The sequence below is a fragment of the Python bivittatus genome, unplaced genomic scaffold (genome assembly GCF_059951505.1).
Source record: "Python bivittatus isolate LINGU-HERP-01145 unplaced genomic scaffold, Pbiv_v1 ctg000050_np1212, whole genome shotgun sequence".
Classification (NCBI taxonomy): domain Eukaryota; kingdom Metazoa; phylum Chordata; class Lepidosauria; order Squamata; family Pythonidae; genus Python; species Python bivittatus.
In genome coordinates, this window is record NW_028277033.1 from 1311903 (window position 1) to 1335708 (window position 23806).

Genomic DNA, 23806 nt, shown 5'->3' on the forward strand with positions numbered 1-23806 from the left:
TGGTTAATTCCTCGTTGAGGAAGGGGATAGTTCCACCGTCTCTTAAGGAGGCAGTGGTTCGCTCCCTCCTCAAGGGGCTATCACAAGACCCCACCATTCTGGACAATTTTCGTCCACTTTCCAACCTTCCCTTTCTAGGGAAGATTGTAGAGAAAGTGGTTGTGTTGCAGCTTCAGAGGACTCTGGAAGAAGCGGATTATCTGGACCCCTTTCAGTCAGGATTCAGACCTGGGTATGGGACTGAGATGGCATTGATCACACTCTTGAGTGACACCTGGCAGGAGCAGGATGAGGGTAGTGTGTCCATTCTTGCTCTTCTTGACCTCTCAGAGGCTTTCAGTACCATCAATCATGGTATCCTTCTGAACCGGCTCCAGAGTTGGAGGTGGGTGGTATGGTGTTGTGCTGGTTCTCCTCTTCCTCCAGGCTCAGTTCCAGTTGGTGTTGATGGGGGGGGGGGAAATCTAGCCAGTGGCCCCTCTTTTGTGGGGTGCCTCAGGGCTTGGTACTCTCTCCCCTCCTGTTTAACATCTGAAGCTGCTGGGTGAGGTCATCCAACAGTCTGGGGTGAGATATTATCAGTATGCTGATGATACCCATCTCTATCCCAAGCCATCTGAACGATGCCGTGGAGGTTCCGACTCAATGCCTGGAGGCTCTGGGCGCCTGGATTGGACGCAACAGGCTTCAGCTCAACCCAAGCAAGACTGTGGTTCTGGGTTTTTGGACCTCCTGGTTCCAGGATCTTCAATCTTTGGTTCTGGATGGGGTGGCACTGCCCCAGACAGAGCTGGTGTGCAACTGAGGGTCCTCCGGGACTCACACCTGCTACTTAAAGAGCAGGTGGCAGCCATGGCTAAGAGGGCCTTTGCACAACTTAGGGCTGTGCATCAATTGTGCCCGTTCCTGGACTGGGGGGCCCTGCTCATGGTCATTCATGCCCTTGTGACCTCCAGATTGGACTACTGCAATGTGCTTTACTTGGGGCTGTCCTTGAAGAATATTTGGAAGCTTCAACTGGTGCAAAATGCAGTGGTTACTGCTGCCAGTTACTTGGCACATGTGACACCACTGCTCTGTGACCTGCACTGGCTTCTGATGTGCTTGCAATTCAAGGTGCTGGTTATCACTTTTAAAGCCCTTCATGGCTTAGGACTGGGTTACCTACAGGACCATCTCTCCCCAGTTGCTTCTACCCATCCTATCCAATCTGGCAGGAAGGACACGCTCTGGGTACTATCAGCTAGGAAGTGTCAGTTGGCGGGGCCCAGAAGGAGAGCCTTTTCTGCTATGGCACCTGCCCTTTGGAACATCACTTACCCTGAGATTAGATTGGCCCCATCCCTGTTGGCCTTTCACAAGGCCTTAAAAAAATTGGCTTTGTGCTTAAGCCTGGGGCCCTGGGCATGGGCATGCTTGAGCAAATTGTATGGATGATAGATTAGACCAGGGTTTCTCAACCAGAGTTGTATGGAAGCCTAGGGTTCCAGGAGAGGTCACTGGGGGTTCCCTGGGAGATCATGATTTATTTAAAAAAATATTTCAAATTCAGGCAACACACTCTTAAGTGATGAGCAGAGACCAAACAAAAATCTAGTTACAACTCTTTCTGAGCTCTCTGGTACTGTGCTGTAGGACTGTGTTTATTTGGTTAAATCCATTCTTAATTTTTGATGCGAGATAGGGGACATCGCTGATAACAGGTAAATGCTATATTGCAGGAAGGGAGGAATATATTGCCAGAAGGGAAAGAAGTACATTTTTCAAGAAATTAATAGACTCATCCAACTTAGTCTGTGATGTCAGTCTCCCCCTCCTGCATCTTTTCCCTGTGGTTTTCCTGTAGTTATTTTATCCCATTATTTTAAATAAATTTCATACATATTTATTCAGTCATGTCTGAAGGTCCAATGTCACGATTTTTGAAAAGGAGGTGCGAGAGAGAAGAGGAGGATTCTAGAATGGACCATACCGATAAGCTTAATGATGATGATGATAATGAAGAATTTAAATCTTCTCAGGCATTTCCCTGCACTGGTACATCAACAGACTCAAAATAAGTCTGTCTTTACAATGAAAGCTATTTATCAATGGGTTTTACATGGACTGGTGATCTAAGTTGTCCTATTCCATTATGCCTCATCTGTGGCAAACAATTTACAAATGCAGCAATGGCTCCAGCAAAATTAAAAAGACACTTAACTACAAATCACAGCCCTATGACAAGTAAAAGTTCTGATTTTTTTTAATGGCTATTAGAATCACGGAACAAGCAGAGTAAAGCTTATGTTAATAAAATAATAGTAAAATAGCCCAAGAAGCAAGTTATTTAGTAGCAGAACTTATTACACAGCAAAGGAAAAGTCATGCTTTGGGTGAGAAAGTAATCATGCCAGCATGTAAAATAATAGTGGGAAAAATGCTAGGACCAGATGCAGTACAAGAAATTGGAAAGGTTCCTCTGTCAAACAGTATAATAAGTTGGCATACTGATGACATGTCACATGATGCTGAAGAGGTTTTGTATGATAAACTGAAGGAGAGCAGCTTTTCTATCCAAGTTGATGAGTCAACAGATTTCACCAATGTCATGTTATGGCATTTGTAAGATTTGTAAATGATAGTGCAATTCAAGAAAACGTTTTCTGCTGCAAAGAACTACATGAAATATGCAAAGGTGTATTTAATGTTTTGTCTTCATATCTGGAAACAAAAAGTCTGTCTTGGAGGAACTGTGTTGGCATCTGTACTGATAGTGCTTCATCAATGGTTGGCTCCATGAGAGGTTTCGTTTCTCTTGTAAGAAAAGAAAATCCTGATGTTGTCACAACACACTGCTTTCTTCACAGAGAGGTGTGGGTGTCAAACACTCTTGGAGATGAAATGAAAAAAGTTCTGGATGATACTACAAAAATGGTTAACTTTATTAAATAAAGACCAGTTCACACAAGAATGTTTAAAAAACTGAGTGAAAACTTGGACAAAGAGCACATAAGTCTTCTGTTACACACAGAAATACAGTGGCTCAATAGAGGAAGAGTTCTCAACAGGTTGTTTGAGCTGAAGGAAGAATTGCAGGAGTATTTTAAAGAAAATAATATTCCACATTTTGCTGAGTGCTTTGAAGATGGAGTATGGTTGCAGAAACTAGCATACTTAGCAGACATCTTTATCACATGAACCAGCTGAACAAGTCTCTGCAAGGCACTGAAGAAAATGTTTTGACTTCAAGTGACAAGATTCTTGGATTTAAAAGAAAACTAAATGTTTGGAAAAATCATGTTGCAAAAGGAAATATTAAAATGTTTCCACTGCTGCTTGGGCTTGAGAGTGAGGAAAGATATCAGAAAGTCTCAAATCTAATTGAAAACCACCTGGAAGTACTGCAGAACAAAACTGATCAGTATTTTCCCTCCCTTTCAACACAAATGTATGACTGGGTGAGGGATCCTTTCTCTGCATCTTCTGCTCAGCCTGAGAATTTCACTTTGAAGGAAGAGGAAGACCTTTGTGAGCTGCAGTCTGATCACACACTCAAGATGAGATTCACTGATCTGCCCATGAACAAGTTCTGGATTTCTGTGAAAGAAGAGTATCCTGCCATTCATAGGAAGACACCGAACATTTTGCTGCACTTTTAGACTTCTTACATGTGTGAGCAAGCTTTTTCTTATTTTAGCAAGCATCGAAAGCAAAGACAGAAATCATCTTATTTCAGTTGAAGATGAAATCCGTATGTGCTTATCTCAAGTTTGACCTAGAATTGAGTATTTGTGCAGCAAAAAACAAGCGCAGGTTTCACATTAAAGAGCTAAGTTTCATTCTTTTAGTTTAAGAACACTGTTAATGCATATATACAGGCCTACACATGAAACAAATATAATAATTTTGTAACTTCTGGCCTATATTTGAATCTGAATATGCAGGGGTTCCCTGAGGCCTGAAAAATATTTCAAGGGTTCCTCCAGAGTCAAAAGGTGAGAGAGGCTAGATTAGACTGTGCATGGCTGTTACGTGTTTTTATTTTTGTTTTATATTATGTATTTTGTCTTTTTATTTGTTTTATTGTAAGCCACCTAGAGTCACGTAAAGGTGAGATGGGCAGCTAAAAAAATCGAGCAAACAAACAAACAATCTGTCAGGCAGTGGGATAGGCTGCCACATAAAGTGTTGAGTTCTCCTTCATTAAAGATCTTCAGACGGAGGCTGTCAGAGATGTTTTAACCAATACCGCACTCAGCAAGAGGCTGGACTAAGTGACCTCTAAGACTCCTTCCAACTCTGTGATTCCAATATCAGATGCTGCAGACAAACCACATAAGGCCGTTGCTTTCATTTACTGCAGGAAAGTAGTTTGGCGCTAAATAAGATAAAAATGGAGAGCCTCTGTGGAATAGGGGCAAAGGTTTTGCAACTTGACAATGGCATGGCATACGTCACCTCCTGGCCCCGGAACATTTTCTGGAAGTTTTCATTATGTACTATAAACCAAAGTAAGACTCTGTAGCACAAAAAATGTAATGGTGTTCTCCGCACACTCTCTCCCTTCCTCATCTCAAGGCAATCTGCAACTCTAGTGTGTAGCCCAAGACTTGACACCTTTTAGAGGCAGGCAATTCATTCATGTGGGCAGTTCACAACATGGCTGCCATGGGAGACTAGCCTACCCACAAAATGGCTGCTGTAACTGGCATGGCCAATCACAAAAATAAGTTTATTGGAATGGCACATTTCCAAACAAAGCACTGAAGCATAGCTCCCCTCTATTTTTATTTCCTAAGAATGCCTGAGGGGAGGGCAGAGCTTACTCAGAAATAAAGATGATCTAAAGCCAGTTTAGCCTGTCAGTTTTTACTGAAAGAATCTAAACATGTCAGGTGGAGAAACAGAACTTGAAAGTACCAAGGAAGGTGTCTACAGATACAAGAGCGCACATCGTCCTCAGGATCTGGTATCAGCCATTAACGATTACACTAGTTCACTTCCTTGAAGAATTTCTGTGTTCCCATTAAATTCCACTGAAGCAAACAGTTACTTGCATTCAGTTCATTGGTGCAAGTTGGGAAAAGGGAAGATGAATATTGGATCTCTGTCCAAATCAGAGTAAGCTTAACTGCAGCTCAAAAACCACCACAACAAAAAGACTTAAAACAGCAAGCCCTGAAAGTTCACTACTTAAATTAAAACTTTTGCAGATTAACTACTGAATAATGATGTTGGAATAATTGACATCTCTCAGTAGGACGATGCATTAGTTCCAGGAGAGAAAACATCAGGAGTCTGGTAGCACCTTTTCTGACTAAAAAGTGTTATTAAAAAGCGTAAGTTTTTGTGAGCTGCAGTTCACTTCACTGGATGTACAGAGTGATCTGCAGCTTCATCTAATATAGTGATAAAGCTCACAAAAGCTTCAGCCTTTTAATAAAATTTGCTAGCCAGAAAAGGTGTTACCAAATTAGAGAGGGCATCACTTGAAAAGAACAGTTTTAAATTTAAATTAAATTTAAATTGGTGACTAGCAGGGACATTGTAACCCATGTGAAGGGCATGAGGTCAATCATCAGCTAGAGTGCGCACCAGATATGTAGAATTCCTGGTCATCCCAGCCATTCCTACAGATTCCATGAACTAAAGTCCACACTGTGCATCAGATTTGTGGGGAGGCGTGGCTGAATAAGTCTGTTTAATCCAAGCATACCTCAAAGGGGCTGGTTTTCTGTCTTCAAAATAGGCCATTTTTCCAAAGTACATCAGTTCACTGATAATCAGCCTTCCAAGATTTCAGATTCTTTATTTTTATATAATGCAGCAATTATGAAGTTAGACTTTGCACAAGGAAAGGTTCTCCACATGGAAAGAGACTCTTCTGTGCTGGAGTGAATCCTTATCTATTTAGCCAGATAGTTAACTCAATCCAAGCGTCACTTCAAGACATTTCCTGAAAATGAGGTCTACCGCCATATTAGTGTGAATAAGAATGCAAGTGATATGCTTTTTCTGAAAAGAGGTGACAAATTTGCTGCTACCCTTAATCAAGGATGGGGAATAACCACAGTGCTCAACCTTCTCTATTTTTCCATTTCTTGGGAATATTAAGTATTTTGATGCTTAAATTTATCTCCACTTACATAAATATATGGATTTTTAATTGAATTTCAAAAAATAATGCAATTTTAAAACCATTTAATATAAATAGAAGTTGTATGCATCTTTTATGTTACTGACTAATGTTATGAGACAATCCATTTCCAGAAACGAAAGCTTTTTCCCTATAGAAAAACATATTAGCTGCAGAATTCTAATGCATATCTGAACTGCATCAGTGAATTTATAAATGAGTCAAGGTTTGAACTAGAAGTGTCCTCACTCAAATTATGGCCTTTGCCACTGTGCATTTCTCTTTCAGTTTATCAAACACTGACAGCCATCTTCTAATTGGCAAGACACTTCCCTACGATTTCAGTGTTTTGTGTTTCCTACAATCAGTCTGTATCTCATGCTCTTTCTGCATGTTTCTAGGACAAATTCACATTTTCTGGAAAAGTTTAACTAGGTATTAAGGCTACCTAGGTTCTAATGGCTGCTACCTCCAGAAATGCACAGCGAGTTAATCTTGCACATATATCAGATCAATTTTTTTCACAAATGAAGACATTTGAACTCCATTTCAGTTATCATATAAATGAAATCCATGGCAGGGTTTTTCAAACTGTATAATTTCAAATTGTATCCAGAGATTCCACAAAAACTTGTTAGGCTTTCACGAAAAACTAAAGGGGGAAAAAAATCAGTTGAATGTAGCCAATTTTGTATCACTAGATCTTTGCTTCTTGACTGGGAATTTTGAGAATCTGGGAAACTAACAGATTCTTTAGCCTGAAAAAGTTTGAAAATCCCTGACATATGATATCCCTAGACTGAAATTAGGTAACCTCCCTAAACAAAAGCATGTTACAGAATATTATTACCTGAATATTCTTGTTTGGCTAGTTCTGTATTTGTTTTGTTATTCAATAACGTGTTAACAGACTAGTACTTGGCATTACTGCCCTTTTAAACTCCAGTATTATATTAGTGTCAATTTCAAACACTTCAAGATGAACCACAAATTATCCTCAGCACAAAGACTTATGATATTTAGCCCTACAGCTAATTTGTATAGTATATCAAAGCAATCCAGTCAGAGATCCAAGGACATCTGCTGACTTTCCAAGTTAAACTTGATTCCTTCTACCCATTTCCTGAAGCTCTTCTACCCATCTGCAGTCAGATATTATTTGGCCTATTTTTAATCCTTTTGCTCACTTCCAGCTACTCCATACTTGCTCCCCCCCGCCCCCATGGCCAGTTTCAAATCAGCATCTTAACCCTCATTTTCATCCCTGAGCGCTTCATAGCACATGTACTCTCGAGGAGAACAAGAGGAAACAATTTGGTTAGCCAGCAAAAACACTCCATACCTCACTTAAAAATAGCTTTTAATTTTCAGAACAGAATTGATCAACCCACATCCCACCTGCAGCACTCCAAGACTGGCTGAATTTGGGCAATGTGATACCAACATTTGACACTGGTCTGTTTTGGGGTGCTTTTAAGGGTGCAGACAGTGCAAGCAGTTTGTCTCCCACTCTCATCTGTATCCTCCAAAACTAAGCCAGAAAATTGCCCAAAGTACTCTTACCAGGTCCCTTCTGGTGATGTCACAGGTCACCAGATGACCTCCTGCATCCCCTTTGGAAGGATGATCTGTGACCCCAATCCCACAAATGCTCCCCAGTTCTGTAAACTAAAAGAACAGCAACACCTGACATTTTATCAAGCCAAATTAGAAGCTACTGAGGAAGTAAGGCTGCTGCTGAAAGACCCAACTCCATCAGCTCCATCTCCTGGAACTGCAGTAACTCTTACATCAGCCTCAGAATGGAGGGGGGGGGGGATGAGGTCATTAGCTCACCTCTTTCTCCATATACTTTTTCATTTTTGGATTATCTCTTTTGTTTGTAAGGCTGCAACGTACAATGCATTTTTCACTGATTTTATGTAAGCCACTTGGGGACCTTTTTGCTTGAAGGGCAGGATAAAAATGCTATAAATAAATTAGATTTATTTGGTTGGGTGATATGGGGTCATTCACGTCATTCCACCACAATTTTCCCTGGAGCTCCCTTATCCAATGCGGCTGCAGAGAAAGGAAAAAGGGGAGAAAAGACTTTCTTAACTGTTTAGTGAGACACAAACATTACAACAAGTCACAACCTTAATGCAAATTAGCTCCTCAATGGCCCATATTAAATTACTTCAAGAACAGGGTGCTTAATTGCAACTTGACCAAGCAGGGCAGTTGTACCTCCAGGCTTAAGGCTGGAAATCACTAATAAAAATGGTTTTCTTCCAGGCCAAAAAGAAAAAAAAAATGCAACAGCCTAAACATCTAATAAAAAGCTGAAAGCAACCACTGGCCATGATTCAAGCATGGTACCAATACCTTTCAATTGAAACGTCTCTTTGCTTCCAATAGCACATCTGCTGGGCTAGGGGTACACAACTTCTTAGCCTAGTATTTAACCATAGTCTTGACTCACATTGCTACCCCAGAGCACTGCAGAAACTAAATACCTCTTAGGTCATCCACAGCTATATCTGATCCTACATACTCTGCCAGATTCCACTTTTCCCCCAGCAGAGGTTCTTTACCTACAGAGATCTAAAGGGTTCTTCTCAGTAGCTTCTGGTCAACCGTTTTCCTATTTGTTCTCTTCTGGGCACCCTGACCTGCTGCAGGACACAGAGATCATCGAGTGACGTGGTTATATAACAAGAATGGGAGAAGCAAATGCTTTTTGTCTACTTTGCTGGCCTAAATATGGGAAAGGGAACAGAAGCTTGGCTGCGAGGGGAAGCAAACCACACTTATTTCCCACTCCCAAAATGGTCAAAAATTGCATCACTGTTCTGAAATTTCAGCAGCCTGACTTCAGCCCAATTTGGGAATGGAAGGGGATGGAAGGGCATCTTCCCTCCCAAAGGCCTCCTAACATTATTTTGGAGGAAAAAAAATCATACCATTTAAATTCAGCCATTTTCTCACCAATTTTAGCAGAGCATTATCTTGGCATGGCAGAGGCTTCAAATGGGATGTTAGGTGTGGCCTATGGCCTATGGATTGCCTCCATTCCTTGCTAGGCAAAGAAGCTTGACAAAAAATAATCAGCATATATAATTCTATTCAGTCTGAAAATGTTCTATTAATTTTTACAGAAAGAAGTTACTCTCAACCAAAGCTAAGAAAACTCACATGAGTTCAGCACAGTCATAATGAAGTGAAAAGCTACAACAGCAGACAAACATTTCAGCAACAGTTTAATAGCCTGCCCTTCTCTACTAAAGTGGTGCCAGAAACAAATCCAACATCTCTTTTCCAGTTAAGGAATCAATTCTGGTCTAAAGTCATAGTCATGACAGCTACTATTCTAAATTCATGTCAAGGTTCAGCAGTGTGAAATGCTTTACAATGCAAGGTATTATCTTCATCCAAGTCAAGAGTCTACCTCTTGCATGAAAGGCAGAGAGAGATTCAGAGAAGAGGAAGCAAGAATATGCTGCAAGGCTGAACCAAGCACTGGGCAGAAGGTACTCAGGCAAGTCTTCCACCAAACCACCCCTTACCTTACCAGAACAACAGCAGATAACAGTTCTTCAGCCTTGCTTCTACTAATCTCAAGCGAGTCAGAGCACAGAACAAAGGAAAGATTACAGTTGCCACACCGGTAATGAAGCAAACATTCACTTCTGTTTTCAGTATCCCTGTTAGCTTCAAGAATCTTGGCTCCAACAGAAGTATGTACTAAGAAATGTAAGCTGCCCCAGTCTAAACCAGTTTTATTTCACAGATGAGAGGGCCAACACATGTTAAAGGAAAGAACATAAGCGTATACTATAACACGTGACTCAGGATACTACTGAAATAGTAAAAAAGCAGATATTTAAAGGAAGCAGTAATCATCAAGGCCAACTCATGCTTGCTAGAGGAAACACTGCACCACAGTTTTTCTTACAAGCAGTCTTGAATTTGTAAAGAAAGAGATGGGGTGGGGAGATCTCACTGCCACTTTGCAGCTGGTGTTACTGTTGCTCCAATACTTTCTAAGCTGAGTATTTAGTCATAGTCTTGACTCACATTGCTGCTCTGGAGCACCAGAGAAACTAAACACCTCTTAGGTCACCCAGAGCTATATCTGATCTTACATACTCTGCCAGATTCCTTTTTTTCCAGCAGAGGTTCTTTATATACATACAGAGATCTAAAGGTGCCTCTCGGTATCCTTCTGGCTTTATATATTTTCCTATTTTGCTCTCTTCTATTCAATATGTAATGCTCAGGACTCTATCCTACATGGTTCTCAAAAATGCTGAAATGAATTAATCCACCATCTTTAGCCCAAGAACTTTATTTATCACTGATGTTGTCTAGACAATCAAGCCTGAAATCAGCAAAAACAGCTAGAATAATTAGACTGCCTATTACTTACTTGGCTTGTGATAATGGCCCATATTTTATTGCAGCTCAGTAGTTGTCTGGGCACTTAAATTCTTATCCCATTATTTAGATGTCATGACAATTGACAGATTTTTTTTTTCTTGCAGATTTCCAAACTCTTATCACAATCTGCGCATTCACTGGGTGTCTGTGTGTGTACTGTGGTTTATTTTGTCATCTCTACATAGTGGTGATTCACAAGGAACAGATTTGTATGACAATCTTGTTGCACACAACATATGGTAAAAGCAAAGCCTAACTTCAGACACATTTTCCCACACAACAGAGCAACCAATAATCTGGACCCAACAGGAGGAAGAACCAGCAGCAATAGGAAAAATGCTGAATATATAGTTTTCCTTACAGATGTGCAGTAGCAAGAGCAGACCCATGGTTTTCCCTGACAGAGACAAATAATGATGTCCCCCTTCCATCTTTTATGTTATAGCTGTGATTATGAATCAATTTAGATGCTATTGTAATTTTTAGACCAGTCACTCCTTTATATCCTCTGCCTTACAACTGTTCCTAAGCTCTGGATAGCCTTGACATATCATGTAATCCAGCTGCCTTTATGTATCATCTGCATAAAAGCAAAAGGAGTATCTCCTATCATCACCAAAAAACAACATTCCATGATTTTTGGCACCACTATTTGTACGGTTTGCTTTTGACTTTGCCAGAACAAAGCTGCCTCCATTCAATACTGAATGCTACTTCCAATTTGTAGAAGCCCAAACCAAGCTATCTGACTGTCCCATCTTACAACCAGTCAGTCCTAACTCTCCACTCTTCACAGACACTAATTGATTCATCAGTTTTACTTTTTCCACTAATTTCTAAAAAAAAAAAAAAATTAACTTTACACCTCAGTTCTCTTACACCGTTATCTATGGCCAAAGGAATCATACACTCAAAGCTACATACATTTGTTAGGAACTCAAATAAAATTACTTACTCTTTTTACGAAGTTTGGTACATTATTTTCTGTAATCTATTATTCTTTCTCCCATCTAACAAAACTCTCCTTGAGTAAGGTATGTCAGAGAAACCAATACTGCAGCACAGTATTACCTGCACTAATTAATTATTGCTTTATAGTTCTTCCAAAATGCCATTGGAAAACCAAGGACCAGACCGATGCAACAGTTAGAAGTTAGACTAGAAAGTTCAAATTTCCACTGAGACATTAAGGTAACTAGGTCTGTTAGGCCAACTGATGTCTCTCTTATTTCACAGGGTTGTTATGAGAAGAAAACGGGGACTGGCAGGGACAAGACACAAATGTGGTAAATAAAAAATCATTATAATCTGTATTTTGCAGTAGGAGACAGAACATCTCTGAAGCAAACACACATTGCTGTGTTTCTCTATTTCCATCTCTGCACCTGTTTAGATCTTTAATTTTCTACCATCTACAGTGGTAGAAAAAGCATTAGTGGATCATTATTCTCCCCATGCTGGGAAGTGAAGCAGATACTCCTTCAAATTCATGGCCAATGTAAATTATGAACAAGGAATTTCCTGGCTTGAGCTATTAAGCCAAATCAAAGCAAGACAACTACTGTTGTTTAACAGGCCGAGGCTGTAACTATTGAAGTTGCTTAAAAGGATAGGAGTGGAAGAAGGAAATCAAGAAGACTCTGAATTGAAGATGCAATTATAGAAGTCATGGAGGAATTACAAGACGAGACAATAAGATTAATATTGCAACAAAGACAACTCTTTAGTTCAAGTACTGCATGCCGTCAGCTAGATACACTGAAACCTGAAAACAGGTAAGGTAATTGGAAAATGAATAAAGAAATATCACACTAATTAGAATTAAATCAATACCCTGGCTTCACTGAAAATATCTTCATTATACATAGTGGATAATTACACAGAATAGGTAAATGTTTGCTAAAGAAGCCACTGAATAAGTGAATACTTGTACTTGAATTTAATTATTACACATTGTATGTCACTGCAAGCAATTTCAACTCAAAGCAGCATAAAAGCATGGTTGTACGATATATGTACCTCACAAAGTATAAACAGGGGTCTTGGATGAGTAGACAAACATCATGGAATACATCATTTTAGGCATCATATGAGTACTGTTTCATACTTGTATTCAAGTCATGGGGAGGTGATGTTGTGTGTTAGTAACCTATAGCTAAAGTACAAGCAAAGAATAACATCCCTGAAAAGAAAACAAGACTTTATGATTGACTCTTTTAGTTCTTCATAAATTCCACAGCAGACTTTTCACAAGTCAAATTTCCAGGCCAGAAAAATGCATCACAATATTAAATAATAGCCACAAAATCAAGCCCAAAATCCCCACACTAAAAACAAAAACACAAAAACTTTATTACTTGCAATACCAATAGCTTAAGGACATCACCTTTAAATGGTCCCAGACAATTCCTCTAAGAATTCTTTCTCTTTCTGATTCCAACATTCTTCTAGGCTTGGAAATGTGAAATAAAATATACTGAATTGGAGAGGCCTGACGTAATCTTTGGGGCCACTTTCAACCCAACTCTATGCATTACTCAGAACTAAGCCCCAGTGAGTTCAAAAGGAGTCAGTCCAAAGACAGAGAGAGAATGCATTCTATACTTCTAAAAGTACAGCACCAACTCCTTAATAGGTTGAGTGAGTTATTAGGCAGTTAGTTAGGTGCTCACTAATAAACACCAGTAGATGATATTCCAGACTTTGGTAACTAGTAAGAAAATGAATCCATTTTAACTACGAGCCTGAGGCAGCACAATCCAAAATCAAAGCCATAAGAAACACCAATTCCAAGAAGATCAATGATGATGTTTGCCACACTATATTAATTAAGAGTCTTGCAACCAATTCTCCATTTTCATCCTGTATAGGAATCTGATCAAAAGCAATGCTCGGACACTCACCTCTTGCTGACAGCTTCTTGGTATTGATGATCTTTGCAGCAAATTCCTGAGATGAGGTTTTTTTCACACATCTCCGTACCACTGAGAAAGCACCTCTAGAAGAAAAACGGAAAAGCTGATCCCGTGAAACTGAATCAAGAATGAAGAATTAAATCTGTCAAGGTATTTAAAGACACTGATATGCTCAATTGTTTTAAGAACTAAAAACATAAAAATTATTAGTAAAGGAGAAGAGGCTTCCAAGGAACCAGATGGCCTGGAAAATAATCAGCATGGGTAAAAGAACTGTCAAGTTTTGATCTTCCCCCAAAGAGGTTTATTTACTTTATTTACTCTTGGGCTCCAGCCCGGCTTTCCACTATCACCTTGAACACAGAAACTGGGCTTGTGCATCACAGTAAGCTAAAATGTAGTTTGTGGCTCAGTGTACTATACAAACTGAAATAATGTGGTTATATTGTGGTTCAGTGTGTTCTGTGACTATTGCTCATTTGAATAACCATGAATGCAGCCCCACATTAGCTAACTGTAATACTTTACACTCATTTTCTTCCCCAGGGGCCCTCCAAACATGTTGGATAGTAGCACCAGAACTTCCAAAGCAGCAGAGTAAATGGATGGGAAAACCTGTCGTGGTCACTTCTATTCCAGTATTCTAGCATCCCTGTCTGCAGAGCTGAAATAGTGTAATGGGGAAGAGCCTCAATACACTAGTATTTATTATGTCCTTTTATAACACAGTCAAACCAAATTTAGCAAGGGAAACCTCAGTTCTAGGACAGACGAGCAAAAGCTACCCCAAAGGAGTCTCCTCGAAAGTAGTATCAGTGCGGACAAAGTAGTTTGGAAGCTTTTTCAGTGGAGAAACCGGATCCCCACCTTGTCTCATGCTTAGAAAACAAGAACACCCCCCTGAAATGAGGGGCCAGTCAACAGAGCAAGGAAAATATCATCTCCACCCCCTTGAGGGAGTTGGTTTGCAATTTGGTGTGGATGGCAGAAGAGACTGTCAGCTTCCCACCCTGAGACTGCACTTGGCTTGGCTTGGCTTGGCTTGGCTTGGCAAAGGACGCTCAGACACAGCACGGCTAAGGTTAGAATCTTTACTGCAGACAAGAATTAAGCCTTAAAGCTGGCAGTGGACTTGCCCATTGAGAGGCAAGAAATTCCAAGCTACTTCTGCTCTGCTGTAGACTTGGCAGTTTGCTTGGGGGTCATGGGTAGTGAGACACATCTATATGAGGGGCCCTTTCTTGGTTGGGACCCAGTGGCTCCCACCTTGCCAGTTTCAGCCCCGATGGAGACAACTTTTCCTCATCTTTATCCATCTGCTTCCATTCCTGCATAGAAGTTAAAAAGAACCCCCCCACCCCCGAGGAACAAGATGGGTCTACGCAAACCTTTCCCCTCCGAAGACCAAGGGGAAGAGATGCATCAGCGTCCAGGGACTGGGGCAAAAAGAGGAGGAATCAAAGGCACCGGGATATCCCTAACTCCCTCCCCAGACGCTACTGTTCGTCTGTAGTAGGCATCCAGGAGAAGAATGCAGAAGGAAAGACAGAAGCGGTGCATGTTTCAGACGGGGGGGGGGGGAGAGACACACAGAGATGCATGAGAAACGTAGCAACGTTCCTTGTGGTAATGCAGAAAGGGGCGGGGGGAGTCCTGAAGTTGGAGGCGACAGCGAGAGCAGGTGAGGCTGGCATTCAGATCGGGAGCCGAAGATTGGCTCCCCAACCGTGAGGTCCCCAGAGCGGGCGCCGGTGCCGCAGCTCCCTGGCCCGGGTTCCGCTGGGCCCCTCGAGCTGCCTCCGCTCGACGCGCCGCAGCCCCTTCCGCCCCAGGCGGTAGCAGAAGTTCAAGCTCGCTTGAGCAACTACGGCGGAGCAGGGAGCGCGGCTCCCGCGAAGCCGAGCGGGGTGCGGGACGGCGAGGCGGCTGCCGGAAGAGTTGCAGAAAGACCGCATTGTCGAGGGGGCGAGAGGGAGGCTGCTGCCAAGCCCTGCGAGCCGTCAGTCGGGGAGGCCACGGCGAGGCGAGGCGAGGGTGACCCGCGGGCTGCGCAACCGGCGCCGCTCCGCTCCAGGGCCCCAGGGGCGCGAGGGAGGAGCGGCGCGGCGGTGCCGGGCGGCCCGGGGGCAGGCGGGAAGGACGGAGCGGCCGGGCGACGTACTTGCCGAGCTCCTCGTACAGCTGGTACTCGTCGGTGAAGCGGGTGCACGTTGCTGGGGTGGCCATGTTCGGACTGCAGAAGGCGGAAAAGGGCTCGGCCGGCACGTCGGCTCGCTCAGCAGCAGCGCCGCCGCCGCCGCCGCAGGAGGCACATCGGACTGGGCGAGGCTCCGGCGGCGCTGGCGAAGGCAGACCAGCGCGCTCCTCCTTCCCGCCTCCGGCCGCTGCGGCTCCGGCTCTTCCTCCTCCTCCTCCTCCCTCGCTGGTGCCGGCGCGCCTCCACGCCCGCCCCACTGCGCACAGTCCCCGACCCCGACACGAAAAGGAGGCGGCGTCTGAGGCCCGGGCCGGCCGCCAGCACCGCGAGATCTCCGCGGCCAGGCACCCAGAGAGCCTCCGCCGCCACCTCCTCCCCGAGGGCCCGCTGGAGCGGCGCGCCTCGCGGGTGGAGAGGCGGGGCGGCGGAGGCCGCGCCTGCGTGACTCGGGCTGGGCGAGGCGGTGGCGGCCGCTGCGCGCTTTCCTCCTTCGGGAGGGCGCCGCCCCCGCCGGGCCGAGGGCGCCGCTTCCCCGCCCGCCCGACCCGCGCCGCCCGCCGGCCCCCGAGCCCGGAGCAGCAGCGCCCTCCCGCCGCAACCGCCCCGGCGGAGCGCGAGGGGACAAGCGGCGCGGGAGGCCGCCGTGACCCGGGGGCGCTTGGCTTGGCCTGGCCCGCCCCGTGAGGCGCGGAGAGGCGCTGGAGCGCCTGCTGGCCGGCCGGGGTCATCCGCTCCCGCCACTGGCCGCTCGAGCCAGGAAGGCCCTGAAGGGAGGAGGAGCGTGCCGGGGAGGGCGGAGGGAGTGGGAGGCTTTCCAGCGGGGCGGGCGGATGTCTGAAACGGGGGCTGCCCCTCCGCCTTCCAGCCCGGCCTCTCTTCAGAGCGCGCCCGAAACCCCGGAGTAATCTGGGGGCAGCCTCCGAGCGCACCCCTGACGGCAGCAGCAACAAGAAGCAGGGAAGCCAGGCTTGCTCCGTAGGGGTTACCCAGGGGACCCAGCCGACCGGACCCGGGGCAGCCTCAGGTGTTGCCCCGCTTCCTCGGCACGGTATTTATTATTTATTAAATCCATTTCTGCAGCCGCCCATCTCGCCCCAGGTGACTCTGGGCGGCCTACAAGGGCGAGGCTCGCTTCTGAGGGTTGTGCGCTCTGTGCTCTTGAGGTGGCCGCGGGCAAGGGCGCCAGTGAAGGCCGCTTTGCAGAGCAAAACCGCACCGACGCCTCGAAAGGTGGATGTTGCTGGCTTTGGGCGAGGTGCGGCGGCTGCTTCTGGCCCCGGATGCTGAGGAGCGGGGGCGGCCTTCTGGTCCGCTGGATTCGAGTTTGCCTTGGCTGCGGGCATCTGGCCTGGCCCGGCCCTCACCGAAATGCAAGAGGGCCCTATCAGGATGCCAAAGGCCACCGTCATTGTGGCCATGCTGTTCTAAAATGGATGGGCAGCTGCTAGGGAGGAGAATTAAAATGGGACAGGACAGCGTCGTCCACCACGGTTTACTGACCGCCAAGCTTTCCTCAACCCTGGGCTATTAAAATCGCACCGGCAAGGTTTGCACGATATGCCTAGCTGCAAACTAGTCGACCCGGTTTTAGCCTAGCCTGTTGTGCAAACCCGGGCCGTATTCTGGATGCAAAATTGCTCTGTTATTCTTGCCTTAAGCAGCAAAAACTATGTCCTTTGACATCTTTGCTAGGAGCCTGCAGGCTGTGAAGTTGCCCTTGGGGAAAGAGTTCAGAAGTGCTGGATTTATTTTTCCTGCTAATTATGGTATACATTGTGTGATTTTTTTTTAAGTGGCTGTGGGAAGAATTGTGTCTGAAAATTAAAGGATGTATGGGTGAGTTATGAGGTGGGGAGAGGGAAGTACATGGGTGTGTACACTTACAGTTGCTGACAGGTGTGCCACCAAAATCCTGACCCGACATACTCTCAGGCCCCAAAGATTATCCTCCTTCCTGGTAGGCCTGTGTTGCGGATTTACTAAGTTCTTCTGGGTTTTGATTTTAAGGTAAGTATCCTGAGCTAGAGAGGCCTTTGATCTAATCCTCTTCTGTAGTTCTTAAATACACAATAATAAAGTAATGATAACTAAAGGCTCAGAGGGAAGCCAGATTAGAAAGAACAGGGCCTGTTGGGGTCTTCAGTTCCCTTCCCATTAAAGAGTCCTTTCCTAGGGTTGGCCCTTCCTTCCTTCCTTCCTAACATAAGTAAAAGTGTTTTTTCCCAGAAAATATGTGGAGAATTATAATTAATGAATTAAGTATGTTTTATTCTTGGCTAGGGTATTTCAGTTTATATCATGTTTGTTTAATGTTGGGTGACTATAATTGGTTTTTTTGTATTGCAGTTACATATTGTAAATTATGCCAAGTTATGTTCAGTTATCTTTAGCTAGCTTGTATATCTGCCAGAAGGAAAGGCTGTAAGCATTTTAAATTAAAAAATAAAACTTTCCCTAAACTTTTCTTGTTGGCTTGGAGTGATTGATTCATCTCATGAAATGCAGTTCTCATCCCTTTTAAACTCCTTGATTTGCCTCTTTGTATTAGACATTAAAGAAGATGTAAACAAACATAAAAAGAGACAGGAAAAAGGAATAAAAAGGCAAAATACAGATGAAATAACAAGGAATTTTAAAATGTCATGGAAATATATCATTAATTAGTTGTAAATAACTGACTATATTGTTCTAAAAGACTAAAAATCATTATTATGCTCTAACAATGAATAACAAGAATCATGGACAACACAACCTTTAATAGTTCATTGATCATAATCTTTTTACAGCTTCATGATGTAGCAAGAAAATGCAATTATGGTTAAATAGTATGTAGTGGGCACAGCTGTAATTCTCAATCTATGGCAAGTTAATCTTTTCAGGGGGAAAGCTCTGAAGATTAAAGCTTTTCACCAGCAAAAGTGCCACTGAGCAGGATTTATGAATAGAAAATGTATAGCAATGGACAAAAAGAAAGCCTACATGCTTTAGATATTTGGGTTAAAGAGCAAAGATGATTTCCAAAATGCCATTTTATCTGCCAGTTACATATTGGACTCTTTCCCACATCCCCTGGTTTAAAATATATGCCATTTACAACTCTGCCCAGGATAACCAACAATGAAGCAATATATAAATGAAGATTAAGCTGAATCCAGATAGCTTTGATGATCTTCATAGAGGGAACCAGGAATCAGTTGAACCAAAAGCATCAGAGTGATCAGAACTGAACCTTAACAGAGCAGCAGCTGTTTCTAGATTGGACTGGAGGCATGGTTTCCCCATTGTGTTTCCTGGCTTCTCGTATAATCCTTTTCTTTTAACAGGAAGATGGTCTCCAACCAACAGGATCTCAGGGATATTTTTTCCACCAGGATTTTTTTATGGTAAACTTTAGGTTTAATCTTGAAAAGTTTTCAACATTACTTATGTGATATAAATTTTAGAAGCCCAAACTCATTTTGATACCTGTTATGTCATGCCTCTGTATGCAAAAGTTTAGGCACCCCTGGTCAAATTGTATTTTTCCATTAATCCCTAAAAAAATAGAATTTTTCATGACTTCTACATGATGCATCTTTCTACAAATTCGAATGCATCCTTACTATATGTGCAGTTGTTGACATATTCAAAATAAGAAAACAGTGGATATTGCAACTACAGAAGTTTGGACACCCTTTCAATTAATGTGTAACATCTCCTTTGGGAGAAAGAGCAACTTCCAAACATTTCCTGTAGTCAGCTAAGAGTCCTTCACTGTCTTGCTGAATTACCCAATTTCTTTTCAGCTTTAATTTCTTCACTGACTGTGAAGATAAAGATCTGAGATGTATCTCCGAATCAACTACTGGAAAGAAAGATTATGATATTGAGATGGCCTTCTCAGTGCCCAAAATTGAATATTGCAAAAAATATATGGGGAGATCTGAAACATGCCATGGGTGCAAAGACGTCTAAGAACATTTCTGAACTGGAAGAGTTCTGTAAGTATGAAAAATTCCAAAAGCAAGAAGAGAAAGCCTCTTAATAGCTACAGGAAAGATTTGGAAACTCTAATTTCTCCCAATGAAGGTGTTGTAAACTATAGACTAGAAAGGTGGTCAAACTTACTTGCTGTATCATTTTGAATCTAAAGAACTGCACTATTTATGTGAAGCATGCCTTCAAATTTGTAGAAAGATGTACTTAATTTTGTATTATGTAGAGGTGGTATTAGCTGCTGTTCACTTAATGGTTCACTGAAAATACAATTTGACCAAGGGTTCCTAAACTTTTACATACTACTGTAGATTGTAGAAGTTACTGTTCCTCTCCACTCTGTTGGTCAAATCATACCTAGAATATTTCGTCTGGTTCTTGGCACTCCGCTTTAGGAAGGGAGTGGACAAAGTGGAATATATCCAGAGGAGAGCAACCAAAATGAGAGGCCTAGTAAGAAAAGACTTTGTGGAACAGCTGAAGATATTGGGCATGTTATCCTGGAGAAGAGAAAATTATGGAGAGGTATGATGTCTTGCAACTTCAGAAGAATTGTCATAAAATAGGCAGAATTTTTCTAGAAGACAAGAACAATGGATTTAAATTACAAGGAGGTTGATTTCAGTTGGACATTAGAAAACATTTCCCTACCAGTAACAGCTATTCAATAATGGAACACTATCTTGGAAGGTGTTGGATTCTCCTTTTCTAAAGGTGTTTGAATAGAGGCTGGATAGCTACCTGTCAAGGATGCTGTTGTGGTTTCCTGCACTGGGCAGGGGAATTGGGCTGAATGATCTTAAAAGTCTCTTCCAATTCCTACATTCTGTGGTTATAGAATCATAGTGTTTGGAAGGGGCCTTCAGAACTAACTCTCTGTTCAATGTACATATCCAAATTAAAACACTCCAGACGTGCTTGAGCACATCTAAAGAAGGAAAGCTCAAGCTGCTCATATTAGGAGGCTATATCTAGCAATCATTATTTACTTTTCTGTAAATTCAGTAATCACACCCTCTGCCTCTTCAAGTCATTAATAAAAATATTGAAAAGTTAGAGAGCACAAGACTAATCATTGTGGCACCCCACTTTACACTTTTCTCCAGTTTGAAGAGGAACTTCTTTGATTACAATTTTTGAGTCAGCTATATATCCACTTAACTGTCATGTCATTAGATTGCTAATTAACATGTCATGGGGTACTTTGTCAAATGCTTTGATTAAGTCAAAATTGCTCTCACAATTTATTAAGGAAGTTACGTGATCAAAATTGAGATAAGGTTAATGTAATAAGTTTTTTTCGTAAGAAATCTCTGCTGACTTCTAGTAATTACTCCATGATTTTCAGGATGGTTACAGATGGATTTCTTTATGTACTGCCTTGCAGTCAGAGGGACTGATGTCAGAGGGCCTCATCTGTAGTTTCTTGGATCTTCCTTTTCTCCCTTTTTGGAAATAGGAACATCTACTCTCTTCTAGTCATGTGGCACTATCAGTCCTCCAGGTTTTCTCAAAGATCAGACATAAGTGTTCAACCTGGCTATCAGTTGGTTCCTCTACAACTCCAGAATGCAATTCACAAAGTCCTAGATATTTAAACTCAAAACTAAAAAGTCTTAATGACCTCTCATCCTGTTCTTACTACCCTTACCTATATGTGTACCTTTCCATTTTCATACCTTCATTATACTGCCAAATCAACTACAAACCTAGGACAGTTTACAAGAACAGTGAACCATAAAACATCCATCATATACAATCAAATGTTCATTGTAAAAAATATAGAAAAAAAAGATAAAAATACGTGACAAACTTAGCTAATTAGCTATAAAATATTAGCAGCAGCAGCAACAGCAGCAGCAGCATAATCTGACAATTCTATTAAAGATGGTGACAACATACTAACCACGAAGTGCTCTTCAAAAGACCACTGTCTTGAATAATTTCTGGAATGTTGATTCTAAGAGGAAACTGTTCCACAGGGCTGGCTTTATTATTAATACTAGATTTTTATTCCGCCTTTTTTTAGACACATATTTGGTCAACTCAAGGCAGCAAACATACCTAATGTTCCTGCCTGCTATTTTCCCCACAACAAAAACCCTGTCCTGAATTCACTTCATGGAAGTGTAGTGTAACCAAGAGTTTCTCCCAGAAGAATGCACTGGACAGGCCAATTCAGGCAGGCACAAGGAGCAGGCAGACTGGGGACCAAGCCTTATAGAACAAAACTAGCACCTCAGATTGAACCCCAAACCTATTGGCAGCCATGTTTAGTTTCCTTTAAAATCAAGAACTCTACCATTGCCTAGTCATTTTCACCATTTGCTGGCTGAAAATAGCAGACTTCTACTGTAGGTTTTGGTATATTAGCTTCCTCACTATTTGCTATGAATTGCATATTGCTATCTTCACATAGGCTCACTCTGCTAAGATAGTGGTTGCTTCCACCTTCTCTAGAGGAGTCAAAGTCCTGGTCCTGAAGTTCAGTGGAGCATCCACATGCTGTCAAATGTTCAGTGGTCAAACATAGCCTTTGGTACCAGAGTATCTGAATGATGCTGTAGAGCTGTGACAAAAATAATGGGATTTCAGATAGCTGAAGTTCTTCAAATGGCCATCTGTGCAGCCTTTGGAAGCCTGCTCCATCCTCTCAGCAAGTCTCAAGAGTTCCATTTTCTTTCTGCTCTGGTGGTTTCCCAGATGGACTGTAGTTTCTGAATATTTTTTCTATTTGCAGTACCAAAATATGCTTTTGGGCCCAGCACACCCACCACCACAAGGTTAATTTTGTCTCATTTTGCAACCTTGCAGAAACTCAGTTAACAAATATGAACATTAGTCACAGAAGAGCATCCCTGAACCTTATATAGACAAATGTTCAATTCAAGGCATAAAGTTTAAGAAAAGGATTGTTCATGGAAAAGAAGACTGATCTGAATGTCCAACTGTATCAAAACAGACTGTTGATAAGGGGGTAAATTTATATTAGGGCATTTTAAGACACATTGAGCCCATCCTATCTACTTCCTACATTACATAGCAGAACCAGTAGCACTCAGTTACTGCTGAATGACAATTCCCATTGTCGTCGTTATTATATTTTCCTCCTATACAGTATACATACACACACCCACACCAAACCAGTATTATATGTCCAGCTACCCCTTCATCCTGGCATATTTTCTTGTGGACTTCTTAGAACACAAGGTGAAATGTCTGCCAAAAATGATTTCTGTTTTGGTATTGATCTTAAGCCTGGAGAATTCCAGCCAAGAATATCTTTTTGTGTACTTGAGTTGAGAAGCAGGCTGGGACTCCTTGGTTACCCTAGTCTCAAACATAAGGCTTTCTGTTGCTGATAACATATACTAGAAGTTGTATTTTATTATATGATCCATGTTTAAAATGACTTAATTTTAAGCTTCTACCACATAGATGCAATGAGCTTTGCACGCTGCCACTTCTATAGATGATATGAAGAAACAAAATACTAATTGCATCTTGAATACAGACCTTGAATTATTTATTAGTATCTGCCCGTATCCCAAATCGTGAGGGTCAGAATTTGGCCATTCCATACCACAGAAGTTACTGTATAAAGTGCCTGGAAGGAGAGACCCTACAAATCATATTAGTTTCATAAGTGAAATCTGGCTACAGTTTATAGGAAACAAGCCGAAGTCTAAACCTCATCTATCAACAGCCGTAGCACATAATTCGGAAAACTACAGTGTGGATAAACAAGATTACTACTTCTTTGGCAAGGTTCATTTGCTTTTAATAGCAGTATGACAAGCTAGAATGTAAGAGGAGAAACTTTCTCTCATCATTACCATACTATGTTGAAAAACTATACCTACTGAGTGTTTGCCAGATAAGAAAATGAAATGCAGTTCTGAAAAAAATAAAGAGGAACCCCGTAGGGTGCTCACCCTATTTGTCCTTATGTACCAACACTGGGAGAGAACTTGGACTCTGACAGATGAAGAACTGCATGTTTTTCTTTGCTATTTTACAAACGGTTCTTTGATATTATTAGGGAAATGGTGGGATAGTTGGAAACAGACTCTGGCCTGGGAGAAAACCCTAAGGTAGGAATTGGCAGGGGAAGATGTGGTGGGAGGCTGCAACTCCACCATTGCAGCAAAGGAAGGGTAGGTCAGTGGCTGTCTTTCC

The 23806-nt window shown here is 42.4% G+C and overlaps 1 protein-coding gene across 30 annotated transcripts in view; it reads right to left on the bottom strand.

Moving 5' to 3' along the window:
- Nucleotides 1-16396, bottom strand: part of CAMK2G (calcium/calmodulin dependent protein kinase II gamma) — a 178043-nt gene extending 161647 nt beyond the window's left edge. For 9 of the 30 annotated variants that reach the window (XM_088128626.1, XM_088128573.1, XM_088128609.1 and 6 more), the window contains exons 1-2: nucleotides 15617-16393; nucleotides 13444-13538 (exon numbers count right to left, since the gene is read on the bottom strand). In XM_088128626.1, coding sequence (XP_087984752.1) covers nucleotides 13444-13538; nucleotides 15617-16380 — 859 coding nt within the window. In that variant the 5' untranslated portion in view covers nucleotides 16381-16393. Of the gene's footprint in view, nucleotides 1-13443; nucleotides 13539-15616 lie in introns of all 30 variants that reach the window. The other 21 variants (XM_088128586.1, XM_088128554.1, XM_088128567.1 and 18 more) reach the window with 4 other exon arrangements.
- Between the last annotated feature and the right edge of the window lie 7410 nt (nucleotides 16397-23806).